The sequence below is a fragment of the Chroicocephalus ridibundus genome, chromosome 1 (assembly GCF_963924245.1).
Source record: "Chroicocephalus ridibundus chromosome 1, bChrRid1.1, whole genome shotgun sequence".
NCBI lineage: Eukaryota > Metazoa > Chordata > Aves > Charadriiformes > Laridae > Chroicocephalus > Chroicocephalus ridibundus.
Window position 1 is genome coordinate 2,272,311 of NC_086284.1, and position 23,689 is coordinate 2,295,999.

General features: G+C 46.2%; 1 protein-coding gene across 6 annotated transcripts; it reads left to right on the forward strand.

Moving 5' to 3' along the window:
• Positions 1 to 1,521: 1,521 nt before the first annotated feature.
• Positions 1,522 to 23,605, forward strand: ANKRD42 (ankyrin repeat domain 42). 6 transcript variants are annotated; one of them, XM_063325643.1, is made up of 14 exons: positions 1,522 to 1,631; positions 2,928 to 3,180; positions 3,334 to 3,492; positions 5,519 to 5,682; positions 7,236 to 7,343; positions 8,162 to 8,281; positions 8,884 to 9,019; positions 12,341 to 12,541; positions 13,549 to 13,674; positions 15,182 to 15,287; positions 15,914 to 16,089; positions 16,499 to 16,625; positions 19,343 to 19,487; positions 21,901 to 23,605. In XM_063325643.1, exons 3-14 carry the CDS (start codon positions 3,474 to 3,476, stop codon positions 21,994 to 21,996), a joined length of 1,524 nt encoding a protein of 507 aa, XP_063181713.1. In that variant the 5' UTR covers positions 1,522 to 1,631; positions 2,928 to 3,180; positions 3,334 to 3,473; the 3' UTR covers positions 21,997 to 23,605. The 6 variants fall into 6 exon arrangements, with proteins under 6 accessions (XP_063181713.1, XP_063181722.1, XP_063181739.1 ...); XM_063325652.1 differs by having other exon boundaries at positions 1,529 to 1,631; positions 2,938 to 3,180; XM_063325669.1 differs by lacking the exons at positions 1,522 to 1,631; positions 19,343 to 19,487 and having other exon boundaries at positions 2,670 to 3,180.
• Positions 23,606 to 23,689: the final 84 nt, after the last annotated feature.

Here is a 23,689-nt window from a genome sequence, read left to right on the forward strand (position 1 = left end):
AGAGGTCAGCTGGTGGGGTGGTGTGTGGCTGGTGGCCACGGTGTGGGGTCGGTGGCCGTGCTGCGGGAGGTACCGCTCTGCTACTTGTTGGAACTCCTTCCTGGGACAGGGATGTGGGCCTGGCCCAAGTGACACTTTGTGTCCTGCAGCACCTTAAATGTCTCTGAAATCATACAAATCGAAATTCAGACGAGACTGAGCAGAGACTTGAGGTCTTTAAATATGTAGAAGGCTGTTAGAAAAAGGGAACAAATCGTACTAGGGCTAGAACAAAGAGACCTGTAAGTTGCAGCAGGAGGATTTATGGCAGCTTTCTAATGATGAGGACAGTTCAGCTCTAAGCGGACCTTGCTGGGTCTGTGCGATTGTCCATGCAGGCCTGTAGATCTGATAGGGAAGGGTTCATCCTGCCTGGAAACGCAGGGTGCTTTCTTTCACTCCATGAAAGGAACCTGGCTTCCCTCTGGCGATCCACCTGGTTTCGGCCAAGGGGAACGAGGAGCGGGACCGACTGCAGGAAAAGGGTTATCAAGCATCGGAACAGGCTGCCCAGGGAAGTGGTTGAGTCGCCATGCCTGAAGGTATTCAAAACTGTGAACCCTTGGTGCCAAGAGAGGGTTACACAAACAGGCAGAGCATAAATGGGTTAAATAGCTCCTGGTCAATACATCTTGGGCAATGGAAGGGCTACGAAGCTGGTAAAGGGTCTGGAGCACAAGTCTGGTGAGGAGCGGCTGAGGGAGCTGGGGGTGTTCAGCCTGGAGAAGAGGAGGCTGAGGGGAGACCTTCTCGCTCTCTGCAGCTCCCTCAAAGGAGGGGGCAGCCAGGGGGGGTCGGGCTCTTCTCCCAAGGAACAGGTGATGGGACAAGAGGAAACGGCCTCAAGTTGTGCCAGGGGAGGTTTAGGATGGATATTAGGAAAAGTTTCTTCACTGAAAGGGTCATCAAGCATTGGACCAGGCTGCCCAGGGCAGTGGTGGAGTCGCCATCCCTGGAGGTATTCAAAAGACTTGTAGATGTGGTGCTGGGGGACATGGTTTAGTGGTGGTTTTTGTCAGTGTCAGGTTAATGGTTGGACTCGATGATCTGAAAGGTCCCTTCCAACCTAGGCGATTCTATGATTCTGTGATCACTGATGGTCTCGGAGATCAGAATACGTGCTGATTTGTCACGCTTCTCCCTCAGGGGTGCATGAAGACACTTAGCCCAGGGCTGCCAGAAAGGTGCCACCCAGCAGTGCAAGTTCCCCCCTCCGCCATCCTTTCCTTGCTCTCCAACCCCTCCAGCCATCCACCCGAAACTTTATTGCAGCTCATACGGATGAACCCTGCCTCCAGCGATGCCGGAGGGCGAGCGGGCTCCCCGCGCCCACCGAGGCGCCATGGCCTCCCCTCGGGCTTCCCCCGGGCCGGCCACACGCCGCCTCTCCCGCCCTGCCCGCCATTTTCCTCCCGCCGCCGCCTCCCGGGCGCCGGGGCAGCGCACACTGTGCCCATAGCAACCGGAGGAGGAGGAGGAGGGCCCAGCGAGTGAGGCAGGCTCCCCGGTGGGAGCGGCGGGCTGCCGGCCGCTTCTGCTCTGAGGAGCTGCCATGCCGATGGCCGCCGCACCGCCTCCCCCTTCTCCGGCCGGTGAGACGGGTTCGCCCGCGCTCCTTCTTCCCCTTTTCCCTCCCCTAAGGGCTGGGGGCAGCCTCCGTAGCACCCCCCCCTGCCCCGAGCCCGGCCGTGGCGGCACCGGGCGGTCGCATCGCCCCCACAGCGGCGCTTCTCCCGCCCGGGCCGTGAGGGGAAAAGCCCCGCGGGCGGCGGCGCCACGGCGGGGAGCGGGTCGGGGCCCGCCCGCTGCCGCGCTCCCTCGTCCTCGGCTTTCCCTCATTTATTTTGCCCCAAATCTGCAGTTTGTGACACGGGGCTCCACCGGGACCCACTCAAAATACCCCCACAGAGGCCCGGCGGCTTGGCCTTGGCCTGCAGCGGGACTTGGCCAGGGCCGACTCGTCCTTTGGAGCTGCTGCTAAGGAGTTCTGTGTAGGATTGGGTTTGTCTGTTACAGAAACTAACCTGAAATTGCCTCTTTTTCCCTGTTCTGAGCCTTATTTTTCTTCACTTAGAATCATAGATTGGTTTGGGTTGGAAGGGGCCTTAAAGTTCATCTAGTTCCAACCCCCCTCCCCTGGGCAGGGACACCTCCCGATAGACCAGGTGACTTAATTTCTTTAATTGAATTCTGGGCAGGTACTCGTCTCAAAACCAGTATTCGTCTCATCTCCTTTCTCCAAAGGAGTTTCCTCTCAGAACGTTCAATGAGCATTTGATAACAGGTTTGATAAAAAAATTACACTGAAATGATGGAACCCCGTCCTTCACTTTCAAAATCAACGCATTTTGTCCAGAATTCACGTTAACAGCTGTTTGCTGAACTGCAGTCCCAGGGCAGCTGCCTTCGGCTTGTTTGTGGTGGCCTGCGCCAAGAAGCAGCGCAGCAGCACTCGGCGTCCATCTCCGTGCAGTTGTGGGTCTCCAGAGGGAGAAGGGAGACAAAATTCACTCTGCTGGTGGGCCTTGTGTTTGCTTTTCTTCTAGATAAAAAAAAAAAAAAAAAAAAAAAAGGATTGCCTTGAACTTGTAGCAGTGGAACATTGTGTAAAACACATTAGTACTTTGGCAAGTTGTGTAATTGGCCAGATCTTCCTCTGATGTAAGTCTGTATAATTGCGCTGAAGTCTGTAACCCTCACTTGGCGTAATGAGAAATGGCTCCCCTGTGGGAAAATTATGTCCTGGTGATATCGTCTCCTTAAAAAAACAACTCAAACCACAAAACATACTTAAATATTGTCTGGAAACATGAACTAGATGACCTCCTGAGGTCCCCTCCAACCTGCATTATTCTGTGTTTGTGTGCTGCTGCTGTTTGTTCATACAGCATTTTGCAGGATGGAGTCCCGGTTCCTAACTGAAGCCGCGTTGTGCAGGGCAGCGATACAGCCTGCTCCGCTGGGCGAGGTGGAAGTGCAGTGATACACAGCCACAAGATCGAGTGGTGTGTTAACAGCACAGGGCGTGCCGCTGTCAGCTGGGATTATTGAAACAGCTTCAGCCCTCTTTCCCTCTCTGTGGCAACCCCAAATCTGCCTGAGCACTGCTATCACGCTACAGATTACATGAAAAAGGCACTGGTAAGATGTGAAGGCTGGTTTTCATCATATTTACTGATTATTTTGTTTTACATGTATCATGAAGATTTTCACGCAACCTCTCATTTATATTCTTTAATATTTTTTATCTCAAATTGCGTAACAATTCTAACTACTACCATTTCTTCTCCACAGGTGGAGAAGCTGAGGCACTAATACCTTAAGACCTACATTTTCATGCTTGCTTGACTTGCAAAACAGCAGCCCACCTCTTCAAGACTTTTTCTAACAGCGTGAAATCTTATGAAACAGTGTTAGCGCATTTTGATACTGGAATGATGACTACTCAAGAAGGTGATTACTAATTGTTTGAGGTTCCTCTTATGCTTGGCTATCTGAAGTTAGCCCCCTCCGCCATTAGATCTACTTGCATCACATATTTCTGTTTGCAAGTTTTGGCAAGATATCAAGATGTTGCCACGGGGTTTGGATATGTAACTCCCATTGTTTCCAGTCACGTAGTTAGTCATTGGAAAGGCCTGCAGGAGAACACGGGTTATTTGATCCCACGGCCTGGTGAAGGGTTTTTTGTTTTTTGACCCCACTGCTTCTACATGTAGAGTTTGATTCTGTGCCACTGAGGTCAGTGAAAATATTATTGACTTTGGTGGGATCAAAATATCAGGCTGCTAACAGGGAGCTGTGACAGAGCAATGCCATAGTTCTAGCAAGAGAACAACACAGGAAACACGTTGTGTAAAGAACTACTTTTCTACAGCAGCTTTAATTCTGACATCAGTTTGTCCTGAAACTGGTCTGTGTAGCTCAGTCAAGAGCAATTACAGGGTATGCTCATTTGGTGAAGGCTCTGGTGCCCTCCAGTGTGGTACACCATGCTATGCCAAGTCCTTAGGCAGCAGCAGCAGGAGCATGGCCATGTGGAGCACCTGGGGAGTGATGGCTGAGAGCTTGTTTGCCCAAATGAGAAGCCTCGCTGGTGTTGTACTTGAAAATGTGATTAATGTAAGAGTTTGTGGTGCCCACATCTTGGAATAGAGCCAGCGTTGGGGTGGACCTGCTCTAGCATTTGCATACATAGATGGAGTAGCTGTGCTTCTTGTTGTTTTTCTTCTGGGTCTTACTCTTTTGGGCCCTTTTCTGGGGCTGGAGGGAGCATGGCTGTCTCGGGTTTTTGTATATTGCTCTGTTTCTCACAAACGGGAGAAGTGATTTAGGATTAGTGGCACAGAGTCTAGTTGGAGGTCAGTAACAAGTGGTACTCCCCAGAGGTCCGTACTGGGTCCAGTTCCATTCAATATATTCATCAATGACCTGGATGAGGGGACAGAGCGCACCCTCAGCAAGTTTGCTGATGATACAAAACCGGGAGCAGTGCCTGACACACCGGAAGGCTGTGCCACCATCCAGAGAGACATGGACAGGCTGGAGAGTTGGGCGGAGAGAAACCTTATGAAATTTAATAAGGGCAAGTGTAGGGTGCTGCACCTGGGGAGGAATAACCCCACGCACCAGGACAGGTTGGGGCTGACCTGCTGGAGAGCAGCTCGGTGGAAAGAGACCTGGGAGTCCTGGGGGACAACAGGATGCCCATGAGCCAGCAATGTGGCCAAGAAGGCCACTGGCATCCTGGGGTGCATCAAGAAGAGTGTGGCCAGCAGGTGGAGGGAGGTCATCCTCCCCCTCTGCTCTGCCTTGGTGAGGCTGGACCTGGAGCGCTGTGTCCAGTTCTGGGCTCCCCGGTTCCAGAGGGACAGGGAACTGCTGGAGAGGGGACAGCAAAGGGCTACCAAGATGCTGAGGGGACTGGAACAGCTCTCTGATGAAGAAAGGCTGAGGGATTTGGGTCTCTTCAGACTGGAAAAAAGATGACTGAGAGGGGATCTTATCAACGCTTATAAATACTTCAAGGGTGGGTGTCAGGAGGATGGGGCCAGGCTCTTTTCAGTGGTGCCTGGGGACAGGACAAGAGGCACAAACTTGGACAAACCTAAACATGAGGAGGAACTTCTTTGCTGTGAGGGTGGCAGAGCCCTGGCACAGGCTGCCCAGAGAGGTGGTGGAGTCTCTGTCTCTGGAGACATCCCAACCCCGCCTGGAGGCGTTCCTGTGCCACCTGCTCTGGGTGACCCTGCTCTGGCAGGGGGTTGGAGGGGATGATCTCCAGAGGGCCCTTCCCACCCCTACCACTCTGTGATTCTGTGATTCCTGCTGTTAATGAATCTCAGATTTATAGGTTACTCCGAACATTTTGGTTGATTCCTGTGAAGCTGACACCCTGATGTTTCTTTGACTCATCACTTATTTTATAGCTCTTAAATGTTGCTGAACTGACTAATGCCCTTTTATTATTCCTCACTAGCTGTCAAGAAGAAGCAAAACTATACTAGTGTACATGAGGCAGTGAAAGCTGGTGATGTAGAACAGCTTGTGTCAATGATAAAAAGTGGAGCTGGCATTAATGAGGTGGATTTAGTCCACAAATTCACACCGTTGCACTGTGCTGCACACTCTGGAAGTCTGGAGGTAAAACACTTATATAGGTTAATGTTTTCCTTCTTTGGGAGAGGCTGGACACAAAATTGCTAGCTTTCATCAAGCTAAATCAATAACCTCTGCCTGTTTTTCTCATTAAATGTATTCACTAAGAACAGAAGTACAGGGTTTTAGGTTTTCATTTTATCTTTCTGAAGCCCCAGGCAGTTTATATAGTCAACGTTGCCAGATTTTACAAAATCAGTGATTTTCTTACTCTGAGCAAAATGGGCCCCATGGCCTCATGTGCCCTTCCAGACTCATGACCTTCTTTTGTCCCTATTGTGTTTTTCCCTTCTCTTGGGACACCTAGAAAATCCTGTAAGATGTGTAAAATGTTCTGCAGGTGATTGAAACGGGCGAGAAGTGATGTGAAAACATGTTTGTTGTGTTTACCAATATCCTGTCCCGTGCCCCCTTCTCTATACAAATAGTCGTGATTGATACATTTTATTTGAATAAATGAAACTGTTGAATATTGATGGAGGAATCAGCAGGTGCTGGCACGAATGTTTTGAACTGCCAGGAGGACGGAGCTGCTGCATTCAGCACAATATTCACCTTCTTGTTGCAGCGTCCTTGTACAATCTTTATAGCAATCTAACCTTGAAGCAACAAGGCCACAAATAACCATATAAAAATTCATGTCCCAAAGGAAAGAATGTAAAGTTCTTGATAAACTCAAGAAATAATAAGTGCAATGCTGTTACAGGAATGTACAGAAACTGTCAAGAAATGCTGATCATCATGTTGTCAACCTTAAAAACAAATTGCTTACCCACCCTTTTCTGCCTCTATAAATTCTGCCATTTTTCATTCGACTCTCCTACTTTGCAATCAATGTATCAGACTTTATTGAATTATCTGTCATCTATTTGCTGCTAAGCTCTTTCGTAGAAACATTGGAGGAACCGGAGCTGTAGGCTGCCTAAAAGAAGACAATAAATCATAATAATATATAACCAAAAGTTTTAACTGGTCCTCTAGGTGGTTTTGGATAGTCCATAAAGCTTTCTATTGCAAGCAATAATATCTGCTGGAAAAAGGTGAATAAGCAAAACCAAGCTGTGGAAGGATGAGAAGAGAGATGGAATTGCGTACACCTAAGGAGCCTAATAAATTAGAGGAGGCTTTAAATTGGGCTCATTGTATTTTTCCTGCCAGTAATTTTAGCTGGAATTCAAGTGAGTGTGTTTGCATTGTTTTTTCCAATGCTTTTACCTCACGCTGTGTGAATACTCTCACAGATTACATTTTAAATTTGGGAGAGTAAAATTAAGAAGCCATACTGTAAATCAATGCTAGGGTCTGAATTAGTAGGTTATTTGCACTTTTTGTACTCTTGGGTGAAACCTGGAAAGTATAACTTACCTGTAACTTCCTAATGCACAAGTCTCTGGCTAAGGCATGCCATGGGGTGTCATATTTCCGTAATGACATATTCTGATACGGTTTTGAAATGTAACATTGACTGATAAATTAAAGCGTGCCTCAGATACAGGATAAGAATAGTTACATAAACCCCTTTGGTTCTGGTTGAGCAGTGCCTTCACTGGTTGCTCTGGCACGGAGCCGATACAGCGCAGGTGACTGTCAGAGGCTGGACAGCAGCTCACCTCGCGGCTATCCGAGGTCAGGATGCTTGCATGCAGGTACGTGTAAATCTTCACTCTCAAGAGAAAGTAAGTAGGGCAGAACTTCAGTTTGGACAAGTTCGTTATGAAGATCAGCTGAGAGCACTCCTAATGGAGCTATGAGTATCTCATCTCGACGTCTTTACATCTGGAATCAAGTCACTCTTGTTAAAACCAGTGAACTCATTTGCGCTGTCCGTGCAAACAGATTTGTTTTGCGTAGTGTCATTGCCTTGAGGCCAGCCCAGCGTTGCTCATCTGCTGATCATCTCAAGTCATCCTGTGTCATGGGTTAACCCCAGCTGGCAACTAGGGCCACGCAGCCGCCTGTGCATTTTTCCCCCTTCCCTGAGAAGGGCAGGGAGAAGAGGGAGAAATAGAGGGGAAAGGGGAAAAAACCTTGTGGGCTGAGATAAAGGCAGTTTAATAATAATAGAATATACAAGACACAAGTGACTTGCATTACCCAGTAAATTGGTGAACTGGCACCGTCCCGAGGAGAGATCGCGAGTACCCCCCTTCCCCTGGCTAACCCCATTTATATACTAAGCACGACGACTGCAGTGCGGAACATTCCGTTGGCCATTCCCTCATACTATCCATACTCCTTATCAGCTTCTGTGGGAAGCTGGAAAAAGTCCTTGAAAAATATAAACATCATCTGGCAACAACTGAAATGATATGCATTATTGACATTTCTTTCATACCAAATCTGAAACACAACAACCATTAGAAAAAAAAATAATTAACTATCCCAGCTGAAACCAGGACATCCTGCTTGGCAGTGTTTGCTTTTTCAGCTTGTGAACTGAACTTCGGCTTTGTGTTTCTTTTAGGCTTTGTTAAAAAATGGAGCAAACGCAGAAGCTCAAGATGATCGTGGATGCACTCCGTCCCACTTAGCTGCAGCCCACGGGCAGTCTTACACCTTACAGACCCTGCTGCGGAGTGGAGCGGTGAGAGACTTTTACCTGCGGTTCCCTAGCGCAGGGCCAAAGTCTGACATTTTTTTGCAAACAAAACACTCCCTAGATTAAACGGAGATTTAGGACTATAGATTAATTACTGTTGGCACGTTCTTGTTGGTGAATTTATTTTTAGGGTAAATTTCCATTTTTTTATTGTAATGTACAGTAGAGAAATGATCCAAAAATCTACAGAGAATCAATAACGTGAGTAAGCGACATCCACTGAGGATGTCATTAAGTGAAAATCAGGCCCTGCGGTGGTTGGGATTTTTTGCAATTGTACAAATCTTCTATAGTAAAGGAGATACAAACTTAAAAAAAAAGATGCATATTTAGGGAATAATGACGAATGCAGTGATAGAAGCGTGTCTAAAAATGCACCTTTTATATGTGTATCGTTTAAATAAGACCAAGAACCTGTGAAAAGTACCTGTCTTGGAATGCAAACTGCATACATGGCATGGACTTTGAAAAAAGTTATTTCATTTGATTTACATAACAACACAATGAACAGCTGATTCCTGTTTATAAAATTTTTCTTGTGTCTAAGATTCATACATGAATGAATGAACCTGCTGCTTTCGTTTTAGAATGTAAATGTTTCGGACAGGAATGACTGGAAGCCTGTTCATTACGCTGCTTTTCATGGTCGCTTGGGGTGTTTGCAGCTTCTTGTTAGATGGGGAGCCTGTATAGATGATGTGGATAACAATGGAAACCTTCCAGGTATATCAGGATAAATCATATTTTTTTTAACCTTTGATTTACAGTTGTGTGATGTGATAATTGTAGTAAATTATAAGCGATGCACACCAGCAGCATTTGCTATTTGGTTCCATGCAATCAACGTAGTTATTCCATTTTTGTAATGATGGGGGAGTTTATAAAACCCAAAGTATTTATCTGTTGGTGACCGTATCCTATTCACCTCCTGCTGCTGGCAGGGCTCTGAGCTGGTGGGTGCTGGAATAGGGAGCAGAGCGCGCTGTGTAGGTGGGCAGCATCTCATATGCGTGTGATGGGGCGCCTGTGCCAGTGGCGGTGACAGGAGGAGAAGGGTAGGTGGAGCAGGAGGCAGTTTCAGCTGCTATATGCTTCTTTTTGAATTTGTGCCAGGCTTTAATGGCTGTGCCAGTGTGATCAGATTCTGGCACGTTCCTGCGCAGGTTTTTGTATCCCACTGTTTCTTAACTGATTTGGTAAAACCCTTGCTGACATTTACCTTCGATTTCTTCATCTTGATTTCTGGAATACTGGTATTCTGTATTGTCTGTAATCTGTACTGTTTTCATAATCATGAGTGTAGTCACTTCAGCACAAAAAACAGGCAGTGTTTACTCCTTGCTCTTCATATTTTCTGCAGTGTCCCTCTGCCTACCATGCCACTGCCTCAATATCCTCTGTAAATTGAACGGTATTTTCATACCCTGTGTTCTCACTGCATCCTTTCCCTTTTAGCATTTTCCTTCTTATGCTTTGCCACGTTATTTGTTCCAAATAACATATATTTTTTTTTCTGTAACTTGTTTAGAGTTACCTTTTAAAATCCCGTCTTAAATTCTTCTACCCTCTGTTAAACATCACTTTTACCTCGTAAACTGATATCTATGTTCTGTTTTGCAAACCTGGGTCTTGTTAAAGGATGAGAGGCCCTTGCATCCCAGCAGGACATCTGGTGTGTGAGCCGTAAGGGGTCATGATGACAGGCACCCTGGTGGCAGTGCAGAAGGTAGCTTTATTTGCATTTGGGAACACTTCCCTGGTAACAGACTTTTATGGAGAAGTGGCAAATGCCAGCAGAGTTCTTCTTAAATGCTCTCTATATACTGGTTAGTAGAAAATTGGTTTTGTTGTTATTTTGACATATACAGAAGCTTGATCCTCCAGCCTTTGTTCTGTTTCATTTGATCATATTATCATCCAAAGGAAAGAAAATGCTTTGGAACATGGCTAGTAAAAGATTAATAAAGTGGTGTGATGTACAGACCAGCTTTTCCTCGGCTTCTGAAACAGCGAAGTGAACTTAAAGCATCTTTACATATTTCAGCTTCAAGATTAGCTGCACAGCGCTATCATTTTTCCTAACGTTACACTGAAAGAAATTTACTGAGGTTGCGATGCCATACATCTAAAACTTGGCTGCACCTTTTGCATGTGTGTGTTGTAGTCGAGGCTTTAATTACCTATAGCATGGTAATTTTGGGGGAGAACTGTGTCTCATTCAGTGTACTGAATAGGCTGTGTCAACATTTTGTTTTCTCTCTGTATTTGTTTTTTGGCCATATCCGTGTTTCATTTATTGCTCAGTGGTTAAGCCTGTTCTAAATACAATATTAAGTTAATTGTAGTGCAACATCTGAATTTTTCACAGGCTGTTTTTTCACTCGCCACTTTGAGAAGGGCGAATAGTGTTAGCCTGATTTTATAAAAGGCGAGATGAAACACGGAGAAGTTGGGATACCAACACCAACTACCCACTGCCTATTTGTGATGCCCGAGACCAGGTTTTTCAAAGTTCTCAGCATCACAGTACTCTCAGTCTTCAGTTTCAGCTGCAAGTGCTCAGTGTGCCTGAGGCTCACCCGGCACAGTTACGTGTTGGGCACTAGCTACTGAGAAACACGCAGATTAAAAGCCACCGATGAAATGTTCCTTTATGTGCACAGGACAGACATCTGATTGATTAAAAACAAAGTTTCATCCCCAAAGGTGAAGTTTTATCCTTGAGATTTTAGGTATCTGAAAGTGGATTCATAAGGCTTGAGTCAGTGTTTCACCAGCTGACTAGTAATCAGTACTTAATTTTAAGGTGGTACCTCTTCTTTTTACTTCTCCCTGAGTAACTAACTCAGGGAGAAGGGAAGAAAATTAAGACAATGGGAAAACCTGCCCTGGTTTCAGTGAAGCTCAGATTTTGGAGCTTTAGATTTTAGCAATCATCTGTACCTAACTGTTGTCATCGTGCCATGAAACAAATATCCATCACCTTTTGGAGCAGTTATGCTCTGTAAAGCTGTGGGTGGTTTGCAATAGAGAACTTGATGCGCCAAAAATTACCTCTTAAGTGACATGGGTTTTTTTTGGTCCTGGTTACATTGTTTATTAACTATGAATACAATGAGATTCTCATTTGGAGACAAACTAATCTTTTTGCCTATAGAACATCAGCCAGCTTTTACAGAGCTTTTTCATGGAGTGATAACATGTAATAAGCATGTTTTTTGGCAACTTCTTCCCTTTAATGGGACTAGAGAATACTAATAATTTCAAAACAATGAGCATGTGTTGTGTACCTCTTAGTTTGTTATAGGCCCAGCACTCTAGTGGTATCCAATAACTAAACCTCAGCATAGCACAAAGGACAGGAAACACTTGACCCCCACAGGGAAGCAGTCACTGCCGTGGGGAGGCGGAGCAGCCCCGCACGCAGCAACCCTCTACAGCGGATGAAGGAAAGAAACGTAGGGCAGAAGTGCTGTGAACAGAAGTCTCTGTCACGGGGCGCACCTTCAAATATTTTACCCAGTAAAGTGAATGTCGCTGTCCTCAATTTATAGGTGGGGTAACGGAGATGCAGAGGTGTGACAAAACTTGTTTGTGGTGGTCCAGTAGAGGTGGGACTAAAGGAGAACCGACCTCAACTCCTAATCAAGGAAACCCCTTGCTGGCCTTCTGTAATGACAGCGAAGTCAGACAGCTGCCGAGGAGTGACATTTGTGTTCGTGGGGAAGATGAGACCACAGCGGCACACTCTCCTAGCTAGTGCTCAAAGGCGTCTTGGCAGTGTTGTGTTGTCTCTTGCAGTCAGCTCGACCAGGGAATCTTCTCTGCAGATCCTGTCATTGATTCTTTTACCTCCTTTGCGTAGAGCCAAACTCTGTCCTGGGTAGGAGCTGAGCATCCCCTGTCCAACTGAGGCTGCTCCTACTTGTTGTGCCGTGTTGGATGCTGGTAGACGAGCTCGATCTAACTAGTGGTGAGAGCACTGCTTTCTTGGTGGGCAGCAGTGCTCTGCTCTAACATGCTTTGTTTCACCCTGTGCTATAGCTCATCTGGCAGCAGTGGAAGGGCACTTGCCTTGCTTCAAGTTCTTGGTCAGTAAAATGGCCAGTGTCGTGCACACGCTGAAAGCCAGGAATGACCACGGAGAGACTCCAAGGGACTTGGCGGAACGGTTCTATAAAGATAATATTCTGCAGTATATCGACGGTGCAGAAAAAGAGGAAGGGCATCCAGAGACACAGGAAGGTGAGCGTGGATTAAAATACTGTTATAATAGGCATTGTAATTCTATAGAAATGCTTGATTCTGAAAACTCGTGTGAGCAGAAGTATAACATTTAAATTCCCAACATAAGGAAGAGCTGTTCCTTTCAATACTGACTACACTTGCTGATAGCTAAGGCTGGGATACTCAATGTGATTTTATAAATGTCTTCGGTTTACCCATTATTGAAATAAACCATGTCACACTATGTTGAACTATGAATACCAAGTTATTCGTGTTCTTAGACTCTGGTAGACATCCAGACAAGCTGCATAATTTTTCTGAGTTTTCAGATTTGCCTGCTCAGAATCCCTTATTCGCATTGAATAGCAACTTAGCCTGAAAATGTCCCACTGAAATTAAGGTTACTTGCTAACGAGCAATAACTACTGCCGTCAGAACAGCCAAAGGATGCAAGAGTGGCAAGGTCTGTAAGGAGAACCTTCCGCAGAGCAAGGATATGGGAACTGCACCTTCACTTCTCTACTTTTTCCAGGCACTTACTGTCCCTATCTGCTAGTCTTTGGTCATTATACATATATGTATATGTGTCAGTACTCCCCGCCTATAAAAAATGACTAGAAAAAGCAAATTGCATGGGTAGTTTTTAAGCAAGAATTAAAATAGTTTATATATTTGGTCAGACTATGAAATTCAAAATGAGCAAATGACTCCAGTTACAAGTAATGCAACATCAACTGTAAAACAAAGGTATACTTGTTATTTCAGGGTTTACGAAATTAATCTCTTAACTCTATAAGATGCCGGTAGCCATAACCAAGACATGTTTAATCAAGTCTATAATGAACAGTGCTGGTTATGCAGCTGCATTTTAAATGATTGAGGGTGCATTAACCTGGCTAACTACGGCTATAAAGTGTCTATGCATCAGTTGCTATCAAAGAGGCAAGCGGTGAGAGACAACTAAGGGCATGTTTGGTGGAATTACTGGCATCCGTTTGGAAATATTATATATATTTCATTTTCAGTTTTAGCTTTCCCAGCCCATGACGCTGTTTTCAAAGGGGACTTGTTAGAGCTTAGACGATTAGTGAGAAGTGGAGTAATCAATATTAATGAGCGGGATGATAAAGGATCCACTCTCATGCACAAAGGTGAGTAATTATGATCTGTGTTTCAGCTTGTTACTGTTTGTTGCTGACTTGTTGACTTAGTTTTTCAAGTGGCTGCTCATCAGATAAACTTCATGAACAACAGCATCTCATTTCCTAAGGGCTCAAAAGGGCAACCCTTAAAAAAGAGATTTTGTGATGTATGTGTGCGTAGGTGTCACTTTAAAAACAAAATAACCAAGCTGAAGTCAAGAAAGAAGAGTTTATGTTAAAGAGAAAACAACATCGCAACTGAAAACTAAATCGTAGGGGTTTTTTTATCAGGTGAGATGTGACTTTTAGACACGCTGGCTAGCTAGGTATAAGAATGTTTTTTTCGTGGCCTAGGCTTTTATTTACTGAGCATATCAGTACAGTGGAGATGTGTTGTAAAAACCACAACAAAGCAATTTGGTAGTACGCTGTGAAGGAAAGTAAACTGCTGGTACCTAACACCTTGAGATCTGGCGGAGTGCTCGCATTACAGGAAAATGGCCCTTTTGTGTTTGAGGGTTTCACAGTAATGTTTGAAAGAATAGGAGGGGAAAGAAAGAGAGAGATACTCTCGTAATATGCTTTTAACACTTCTTTTAAACACCTTTTTGAATAGATATAAATGGTAGAATTTTAAAAAACATAATTAAACTTCTCATGAAAATTGTGTATTGATTTTAAAAGTGTTTTTTACATTCTTTCCCACCCTCTTTTATTGGAATGTGCTCACCTACAACTGTTTCATGCACAGTCTTTACGTGCAATGTTGGTGTTATGGGGAAATACTATGTCTAATTGCCATTTCAGTTCCTTATCTCAGTAAGAAAACAAATACGGCAAACATCCAAAGGGGGTGCTGTCAAGAAATGGATTTATTCTTCCTTGTGAAAAACAGCTTACAGGTTTCAGCTACACATGCCAAATACCATCTTCCATATGTGAGACCACGTGGGACGAGCAGTAGCCCTGCCAGATCATATGATTAGGCAAGGCTGCAGTGGAGAAGTGTTGCCTTCAGTGCCTGGCCCAAGAAATGATGTATCTGTAGCTCCAGCACAAAGCCCTGGCTTCTCTCCTCCTTGAGACAGCACCAGATGGGGGCAGCCGGCTGTGTCTGATGTATGGGAGCCCGGTGTTGGAGAGAGGTGGCACTGCTTTGCTGCAAATCTGTGTCATATACGCCTTACTGTAAGAGAGTGTGAGGCAGCATTATTTGTGTGGTCCACGCTCAGTGCGTAAGACTGGGCAAGTTTTGTTTAACTCGTGTCCAGGAAGAGTTGCCTGTAAATTTCTGGAGCAAGGAAGAGGCACAAAACCACATTGTGTGATCTTCCCCAAAACTGCATGTACTCGTGTGACTTGACCATCTTGAAGTATAGGCTTCTGCTAAAATAGTATGTCCCCTGTGGTGTGTTAGTGAACCCAACCCAACCAAATAATGACAAGACGGGGACATTTTAGGTTTGAAACACTTCAGCTGTCTGTAACTGACTTGTGCGCACCTTCCTTCCCTTAGCTGCGGAACAGGGGCATATCCATTGCTTACAGTGGTTGATCGAAACGGGAGCCGACTGTGACATTACAAATGACGCTGGAGAGACTCCAAAGGATGTAGCCAAGAGGTAGCAGTACATACCTTGTAGCTTTGTGGTTTATTCGCTTACTGATTATATATCAATATCATGTCAGCTTTGTGGGAATTAATCCCGATTTTCAGTGATGGAGGAAGAACAGATCAGGACCATGAATTCCAGCTCGGAGTGATAAACAAAGCTGTATTGTAACTATAAAAGTTTTTAATTTTCACTTAATTGAATTTATTTTTTAGCAAGGTCAGACACAAAAGATGAAAACTAGCTGATCTGCAAAAGGGAAGTTGTAAGCCAGTACGCTCCATCTGTACAAAGTAAATGAGAACTAGCAAAGGCCAACCGAATTTTGCTTTAATAAAAATAATACAGTTTCTGATGAGATTCAATTAAGAAAACCTGCAAAGGCAAAGATACCTCTGATGTCGGAGTCATTGTTGTAAGATTTCATTGAGGCAGAGCTCATGCCATCAGAATGCTACAAAAAGCAGATTAGCTGCCCATAGTTTGTGTACCAGTGCTTCCTTAATCCTGAAACCCCCTCTGATAAATGGGAACACGAAGAGTTTCAGAGAGTTTCTGTCGCACGCAGGGAGCGTGGCTGCATTTTTCCAGGTAATGGGGGATATTTCAGTGTAGGTTAACTGTTCTCTGTGCAGATTTGCCCAACTGGCAGCTGTGGAACTTTTGACACAAACAGCTGGAGACAGTACCTCTAGTGATGAAGAACTAGATGCAAACAACGTAAAGTTTTTTGAAAGACATGGTGTGGAGGGGAGTACAGATAGCAAAGAAGATTTAACCCTGGATAAAGCAGAGAAAAGGAACGCACGCAGTAAGCACTGTCTTTCCATCGCTCCTTATTTGAAAAAGTTGGTTTAGAGACATTATAGTCCTAGTTGCACGGTTTCTGCCGACTCCTGTGACTTTTTGTTGTAAGAATGGATAGTTGACAGGCCATCTGTACCACTGGGCATTCAAACAAATTGTGGAAAATTCGAAAGCATAGCAGAGGGCAATCACAACGTAACTGTTACTCTGTTTTAATCCACGTTGGTGAAACCATGTTGGATTGCTGCTTGTTTTTGAGATCTGTCTGCTGTGTGGGTGTCAGGCGTAGCTCAGCATTTGCTGAGCAGTGTGATTTCTGCTCTGTGTCTGTGAGACTGTTTTTCGGACTATTGTATTCCAGCATGACTGTCTTCTCCATGCACTTTACCTACCTGGAGAACTCTGTCTTACAGTAAGGGCCTACCGCAAGATTCAAGAACTTCAACACCACCTAGAAATTGCCTACAGCAACTACAGACAGCTGGGAGGAATAACTGAAGAGGAGAAGAAGATGAAAAAGGAAGAAAGGGAAGTTGAGAAGTAAGGTTAACTTGTCCTGCTAATGTTTAACTCTGTGAGGCCCATTTTAAAGCCTTATTTAAGTCTGACTTACACTCAGGTTGTTTTGGCCATTCTGTCCTTTCCACTTACCAACTTTAGCCAGGCCAAAAAGAAACAGACTTCGGCAATTTGTCTGACCATTTCTAGACTTCTACCACCAGGATCATCCCCCCAGCACGACACAAGTGTTTGATGGGTCCATACTTCTTGTGCAGGATTTTCTGCTGGCCTGTCAGGTTTTCCTGCAGCATATGTGCAGCAGGTCTGAGAAGTCCTGGCTGTTTTGTTTGCGTTGAGGATGCCAAATACGTGTATGCACTTTAATGAATCTGAGAAAAGACATTAGTCTTAGCATGGCTTGGGTGGAAGTGCATATACAGCAGAAATTATTCAATGACCTGCTACATTTGTGTGTCAAGGGCAATATTTCTGTGCTCAAGAAGGCATTAGCTTATATACAGACACAGAAAAAAAGAAATCTCAGCAAACCTGCCCTTGCACGTGAAGCACTTTTCATAATGTCTGTCTGATTCTCAGGGTCTCCATTAAATGAAAAGGTTCTGTTAGATCGGTCGGGTGATTTGATGGGCAGACTGTCTAAGTCAAAGAAAAGCCTTTCTGTCTATCAAAGATTGAGAGCCTAAACAGTAATGCGTCATCCAGAGGACAGCCCTGTCTCCACCTCTACCTGTCAAAGATTTGGCTGCCCACTGTTCTCAGTCTCTCTGGATAAACACGTCCATTATGTGTTTGGGCCACCCCAAACCACTGTCTCTGTTTGGTCACTAAGAGGAGATTGTATCCCGAGGGCTTGCATGCCGTCGAGATGACAGCAGACTTCCCCATCTGTGTAGATCTGGAGCAGGTGATAGCTGTCACAGACTGGAATTAATTAGTTCATTTTACAACCATATGTGAGCCAAGAAGCTGAGGTCAGGACTTCTTGGTTGCAGATCATCCTTTGACTCAGCCCAGGCTGAAACTTCATCTTCCTTACCTGGATATGTCTCTAATGTAGATGTCTGCATCCAAGTTACTTACCTTGAGCTCCTTTTTAGACTCCTTGGAGAGAAGTAGCCACCTTCAGGGCATAATCAGACATGTCCTTCAGGATGAGATTCATCACTTCTGGGAGTATCTCTCCTGGCTTTAAAGGAGGAGGGTGACCAGCTCAGGTGTTGATGCCTGTGTTGGAAGGTCAGAGCAATCGGTTTGCAATGATGGAAGAGTCATTGTTGACTAATGGCAGAAATGAGAGTTAATTTTGGATAGAGCAGCTACTTAAAATCTAACAGTGTCTTTAGAGGGCTCTGATAAGGCTCTAAGGAATTTTGCTTTCTGTGACATGTGCGGCTAAACTAGAAAAATAGTGAGGATCTCTGAAGGGTTTCTTTCATCTGTGGAGGCCAGGAAGCATCCCTAGCTCCACATTGGCCTTTTGAGATGGAAATACCACTTTTTAGCGTACCTACCTGCCCTTCTTAGGCCACCCACCTGTGGATAAACTCCAAGATGCTTGTATCATATGCCAGAAAACCTCATTATTTTAGAATATTTAATGACAACACCATTTTGCTAGATGAAAGGCAGGAGTTGCCACTTGGGAAGGTTGCCGTAGATTTTGAAGATTCCTTCTTTAGACCATGTTTTCTGGCTCTAAGAGGCCTGTTGTGAACCACTGCCCAGTGCTTTGACCAGGCTGCATTGCGTGCAAAAAATTGCCACCATGTGTGTCCCACACAGTTTTAAAGCTGTGTGTTATTAATCTGAAGATTGCAAGAAGTCAGCCTGTCCCCCTGAGCACAGATTTCCTGGCATCAGCATGGGCCGTTCTTGCAGTGTCTGATACAGCCTGGAAGCTTTGGGCTGCATGAGTCAGAAATACTTCAGTCTGGGAAATGCGGTAACTCTTGCTGGGAGCTTTTCCTGCTGTGCTGTTTGAAGCCACGGGGCAAATGTCTCCCTTTTCCTTGTACCAATCATCCATCCTTGTAGCTGTGCTAGATCATCCTGATACAGAGAAGAGCCAGCTCAATTCAGATGACTCAGTTGCCGAGGTCAGTTGCTGTTATGATAAGAATATATGTGAATTATGTCTCAGCTAACCAGTTCCAGGAATCTCAATTAATTTAGGAGCCGTCGTGGGTGTGACCGATGAGATCTTGTGCAACTGTTTATCAGACGGTGCTTCAGTTTCCCTTTAGTAAGTGTCATGCAGGCTGGCATTTGAGTATTCCTCAGCCGTGGCTAAGCCAATCAACAGCAAAGATGTAGAGGCACCACATGTAAACGAAAAAGCTGGCCCTGACTCCTCCAGAATGAGAGTTTTGTGCTCTTTCTCAGTTTCATACTAAACCTTTTGCTCCTCGGGTGCTTCTCCCTCTTCTGCAGCTGGCCACGGAGCCGGGTTACAGCCTGCCCGAGACCCTGGCGTCTGGCTGGGTGTGTGGGGAGACGTCTCCATCTCGCGGCCAGAGTGCGCTGGGCACAGATGGCGGAGAAGGGAAAAGCGGCTGTTTAGAGCGGCTCCCAAAGGTCTTGAGCCAGGAGCACACGGGAGCGCACCCGGCCCAGCTGGGGTGAAGGGTGCTGCACTGCTGTCTGCTGGGTCTCAGCAAAGGCACAGGACGGCGTGGAGCAGCCAGGGCAGGTTCGGGTGTGCTTCGTGCTCTGCTCGTCTCCTCTGTTTTTGGCAGGGCTGTGAGGGAGCTGGAGGCCCAGCTGGAATATGAGCGGGTCAGGCGGGAGAAGCTGGAAAGCCAGCTGGATGACTACCGTGCTGAGATAAGCCACCTTAGAGAGAGCCTGGAGAAAACGCGCGTCCCCCCTGCTGTCCCCCTGGTGAGTGCCACACGAACTCCCCCAACGCGCGGGACGGAGGCCACTGCCTGTTGCTTGTGCATCTTTGTTCTTGCTAAGATTCCCAGGCACGGTGCTAGGAACTGCTGGAGTAAACGGCCTAGCAGCTTTTAGCTTGGGACACTGAAGTGAGCCGTAGCCTTCGTCGTGTCCTGTCAGTGTCTCTGCCATGGAAGGGTATCAGTTTCCCTTTGTACCCTGGCAGAGAAGCACCGATATTCTTCATCTTCATATTAACAAAACCGGGAGTGGACTGATCCCCAAGTACTTCCACGCTGCATACGCAGCGACTGCCAGTTGATCTGGGCTGGTAGCTGGTATTTGGGACTGGGCTGGTGCTTCAGGAGAGCTGTGGGCACCACCTAAAGGGTTACCTGGCCTGCGGGTGTGTAGAGATCGCAACCGTGGCTTTGTGGGAGTCTGTAATACGCAAGGACACAGAGGCTTTTATCCTCTGCAGTATTCTGCTTTATTACAGATTACCACAAATACCACAAAAATCACCACCAGCAAGCATACCTATGATTAATGTAGCGAATATAAATACATATATGTCAAACTACTACAAAATACTGTTAGCAATCAATAATAGAGTAGCAATCAATAATATGGTAGCAATCGACAGTAAAGCAACAGCTGATGGTATAGCCATAACCAAGTAGGTACGTGCTATTACAGGGTACTACAGACTTAGCATTAGTGAAGCCAACTGATGGACAGCCTGACAGCTGACGTACTTCGGATTGCTTGCCTGTAAGGGAACGTGATGTCGGTATGAAGTGATTTAGACAGATTTCAGAAGGGGCTAAACCATCCCAAAGGGGGACCCAACCATCCCCAAAAGAGGGAGGACAAACTGAACCCCAAAAGTGGGCCCAGGGAGGGACCAAGAAAATAACAGTCTCACTTGAAAGATGATCCACGTCACAGAGCGTGGAGTCAGCCAGGCGGCCCTGGTGAGAGGCCACGATCTCGTAGAAAGTTTGTGCGGAGAATTCAGCCTCTTTAGTAGAAAAGTACGTGCAGCACGGGAGGTTCTCAGAGAGAGGGGCCCGATTTTGGATTAAATATTAAGCCCTTTTTGTATCATAGGAGGGTGGATAACACCACCACTGCAAGCAGACAATGGATGCTGATGTTCCTATTTCTAATTTTCTACTTTCCACCTGTAACAGCCGATAGATGATGAGGTTTCTATTATTTCAGACCATTTTTTCTTTTTTCCAGACTATTTTCCACCTTTTCAGATAGTAAGTTGCCTTAACAGTCCCTTGGTTTTGCGCTTATTGGTGGTGTCCCAGGATGCCCCTGGTTCTCAGGTACCACAGCTGTAGTTTAAAGCGGCCAGCTGCCCTTTTCAAGGATGTTTCTTGTTCCAGGCTCACAGTTCCCAGGCCGGCTGACTTATTCTCTCAGTATTTTTCGGCAGGCAGTTCCTGCTGTTAGGTTTTCCCCTTGTAACCGGGCCGCCGTTCTGGCTGCTCACATCAGGTATCAACCCGACGTGTCAGCCCCTCGCCCCCAGCTGGCGTGGTTTGTAGCAACTGCAGCAGGGCTGGTAGGGTGTTTCTTTTGCTTCAGAACTCGCTGTTAGAACTGGTTTGTTTTCCTGCCTTTGTCCCCGTTGGGGGCAGTGAGTTGGTGGAGTACTGCAGTACAACGCTGTACTGCTGGGTGCAGCGGCTGGTTTCGGTGGGTGTTCTTGTGTGTCGTCTGCTGTCATCTTAATTAACAAGCCTGCTGACAGCAAAGGTGACGCAGATACGAACTATTGATTGGCTTAGTAAGCAAAGACAGAAAAATTGTAGCTTTTTAAAAAATCGAATCTTGAGGGTAGATCAGAGGTTCCCATGCTAACTCTGGGGACAGGAGAGCTGGCATTTCAGACCTTTCCCTGCTACGTGACGCCCACAAGCTGATGGGACTGCTGAGACCCTCGGGCCAGCCGGGGGCCTCCACCTTTGAAAGAAAAGCCACTTTCTGCTTCCACAGCTCAGTTTAAGACATTACCCGTTCTCCTTCCCTGGTGGGTTTAAATGGAGGCATAGAGTGCCCCATTTCTAGGGTGAAATAGTGGCTGTGGTTAGTTTTTTCACCGGTGGCAACCTTAAAAGGTCCAGTTGGGCATGAGGTTTAGTAGCTGGGACCGGAGACAACTTCTATTGAGGCAGGTTTGTTTTCAAAAACTTCTGCTCCGAGTGACTGCTACACCCAAGGGGCCTTCAGATCTTACCTCACTGTGCCTGCCCTCCCGTGCTGGCACTGCGCTCTGCCTCAGCTGCAGTTTGAGCACAATATTCTGGGGTTACTCAAAGCCACGTCTTTTACATCCTGTCGTATGAGGTAGCAGGTTTCAGCGATTGCTATTTAATGGCTGCGATATCCTTTGTTTCAGGAAGCTGAGAGCGTCTCCAAGTCTTGCAAAGAGAAAAAGAAAGCAAAGAAGAAGCCAGCGGGCAGCCCTGGAGGAGTGTTTGTGAGACTGCGCTGAGGAATGAACCTCCGAGGAGGGACAGGCAGACGGAGGAGGGAGAACGGCAATATCCCAGACAACGCAAAGCGTTTGCGTACCCAGCTCCACAGATGAGCCGCGGTTCATTGTTCTATTCATTGCTCTATAGTTCGCTGAACTATTTTTTTAGTTCTCTGGGACAGAAAATATTTTTAAATCACAGCAGCAGCATTTTTTTATTTAAAAATAGAAAAAGCAGAAGGATGTCTCTTCCTGTCCAGGTAGTAGTTTAGCAACAGCTTTGCAGGCTATAAGGTGACATTTCAAGAGGTAACTGCAGCACTGGCATAGGCCCTCCCAGGCCTGAGAACAGCGTTCCCGTTTGACTAGTGCCTTAGGAGGGAAAAAAAGCACCTTAACAATCGGATAGAACCTTCAGCGTGCAACCGGAACACAGTCTGGGAGAAGCACTTCTCAGCAGCCAAGTGCCAGGTCCCTTGATTTCCATCATCAAATCATTCCTAAACGAGCCAGGAGGTAACTCCTTCATGAGGTGGCAGATGAACTGCGGCTGTGGACTTCCCAGTCCAGCTCGGGGCTGAAGAGTTCATTAGGATACGGGGCATGTTGCAGGTAGAAACGGCAATACTGACCTCCCTTCTGTGCCGAAGACACAGGCCATGACTTTACGTATCAAGATTTTTCTCTCATCTGTGTGCTACTGTGAAACTCTTTTCCCTTTGAAACCCTCACCGGGCATAATATTTTGAGAGTTTTGATTTCAGTACAAAATCCTTCCATTATAAAGTTAATTTGCTCGTGCTTGAATCCTGATCTGCCCTCTCCTTAGTTACCAAAGGAAACTCAGTCTCTGAGAATTGCAAAGGTACTGAAAAAAAAAAATCACTTTGTTTTGTGTGCCCAGGCTGAGGAAGAGGCACACCAAGTGACAGCATGAGCCTTGTACCAGAGCTAAGGAGGAGAAATCCAGTCTCCAGAGCCTGCCTCCGTGCCTAGGGGAGGATGGTAGCGAGACGCTGCAGCAGATGGGGTATTTCCTACATCACCGTTGGTGCTAAATTCTCACGTAGGAACAGTGCAAAAAAGATCAACCCGAGTCGTTCTGCATCCAGGGAAGGCACCGGAGCTGGTGAGGGGTCTGGAGCACAAGTCTGGTGAGGAGCGGCTGAGGGAGCTGGGGGTGTTCAGCCTGGAGAAGAGGAGGCTGAGGGGAGACCTTCTGGCTCTCTGCAGCTCCCTCAAAGGAGGGGGCAGCCAGGGGGGTCGGGCTCTTCTCCCAAGTAGCAAGTGTTAGGATGAGAGGAAACAGCCTTAAGTTGTGCCAGGGGAGGTTTAAATTGGATATTAGGAAGAAATTTTACACTGAAAGGGTTGTCAAGCATTGGACCAGGCTGGCCAGGGCAGTGGTGGAGTCGCCCTCCCTGGAGGGATTTAAAAGACGCGTAGGTGTGGTGCTGGGGGACAGGGTGGAGTGCTGGGCTGGGGAGTGTCAGGTGAACAGTTGGACTCGATGATCTCAGGGGTCTTCTCCAACCTAAATGATTCTGTGATTCAGAGAACTTCAGAAATGGTTGTAGCTTACAAGATGGATTTGTACGCGCACCAGTTACAGCAGAGACAAGTGGCTGCCGAGGAGCTGCTGAGCTCCTTGCTGCCAGCACCATCGCCTCTGGGGCACACACAGACAACCGGAAAAGCGGCCTCAGCGCCC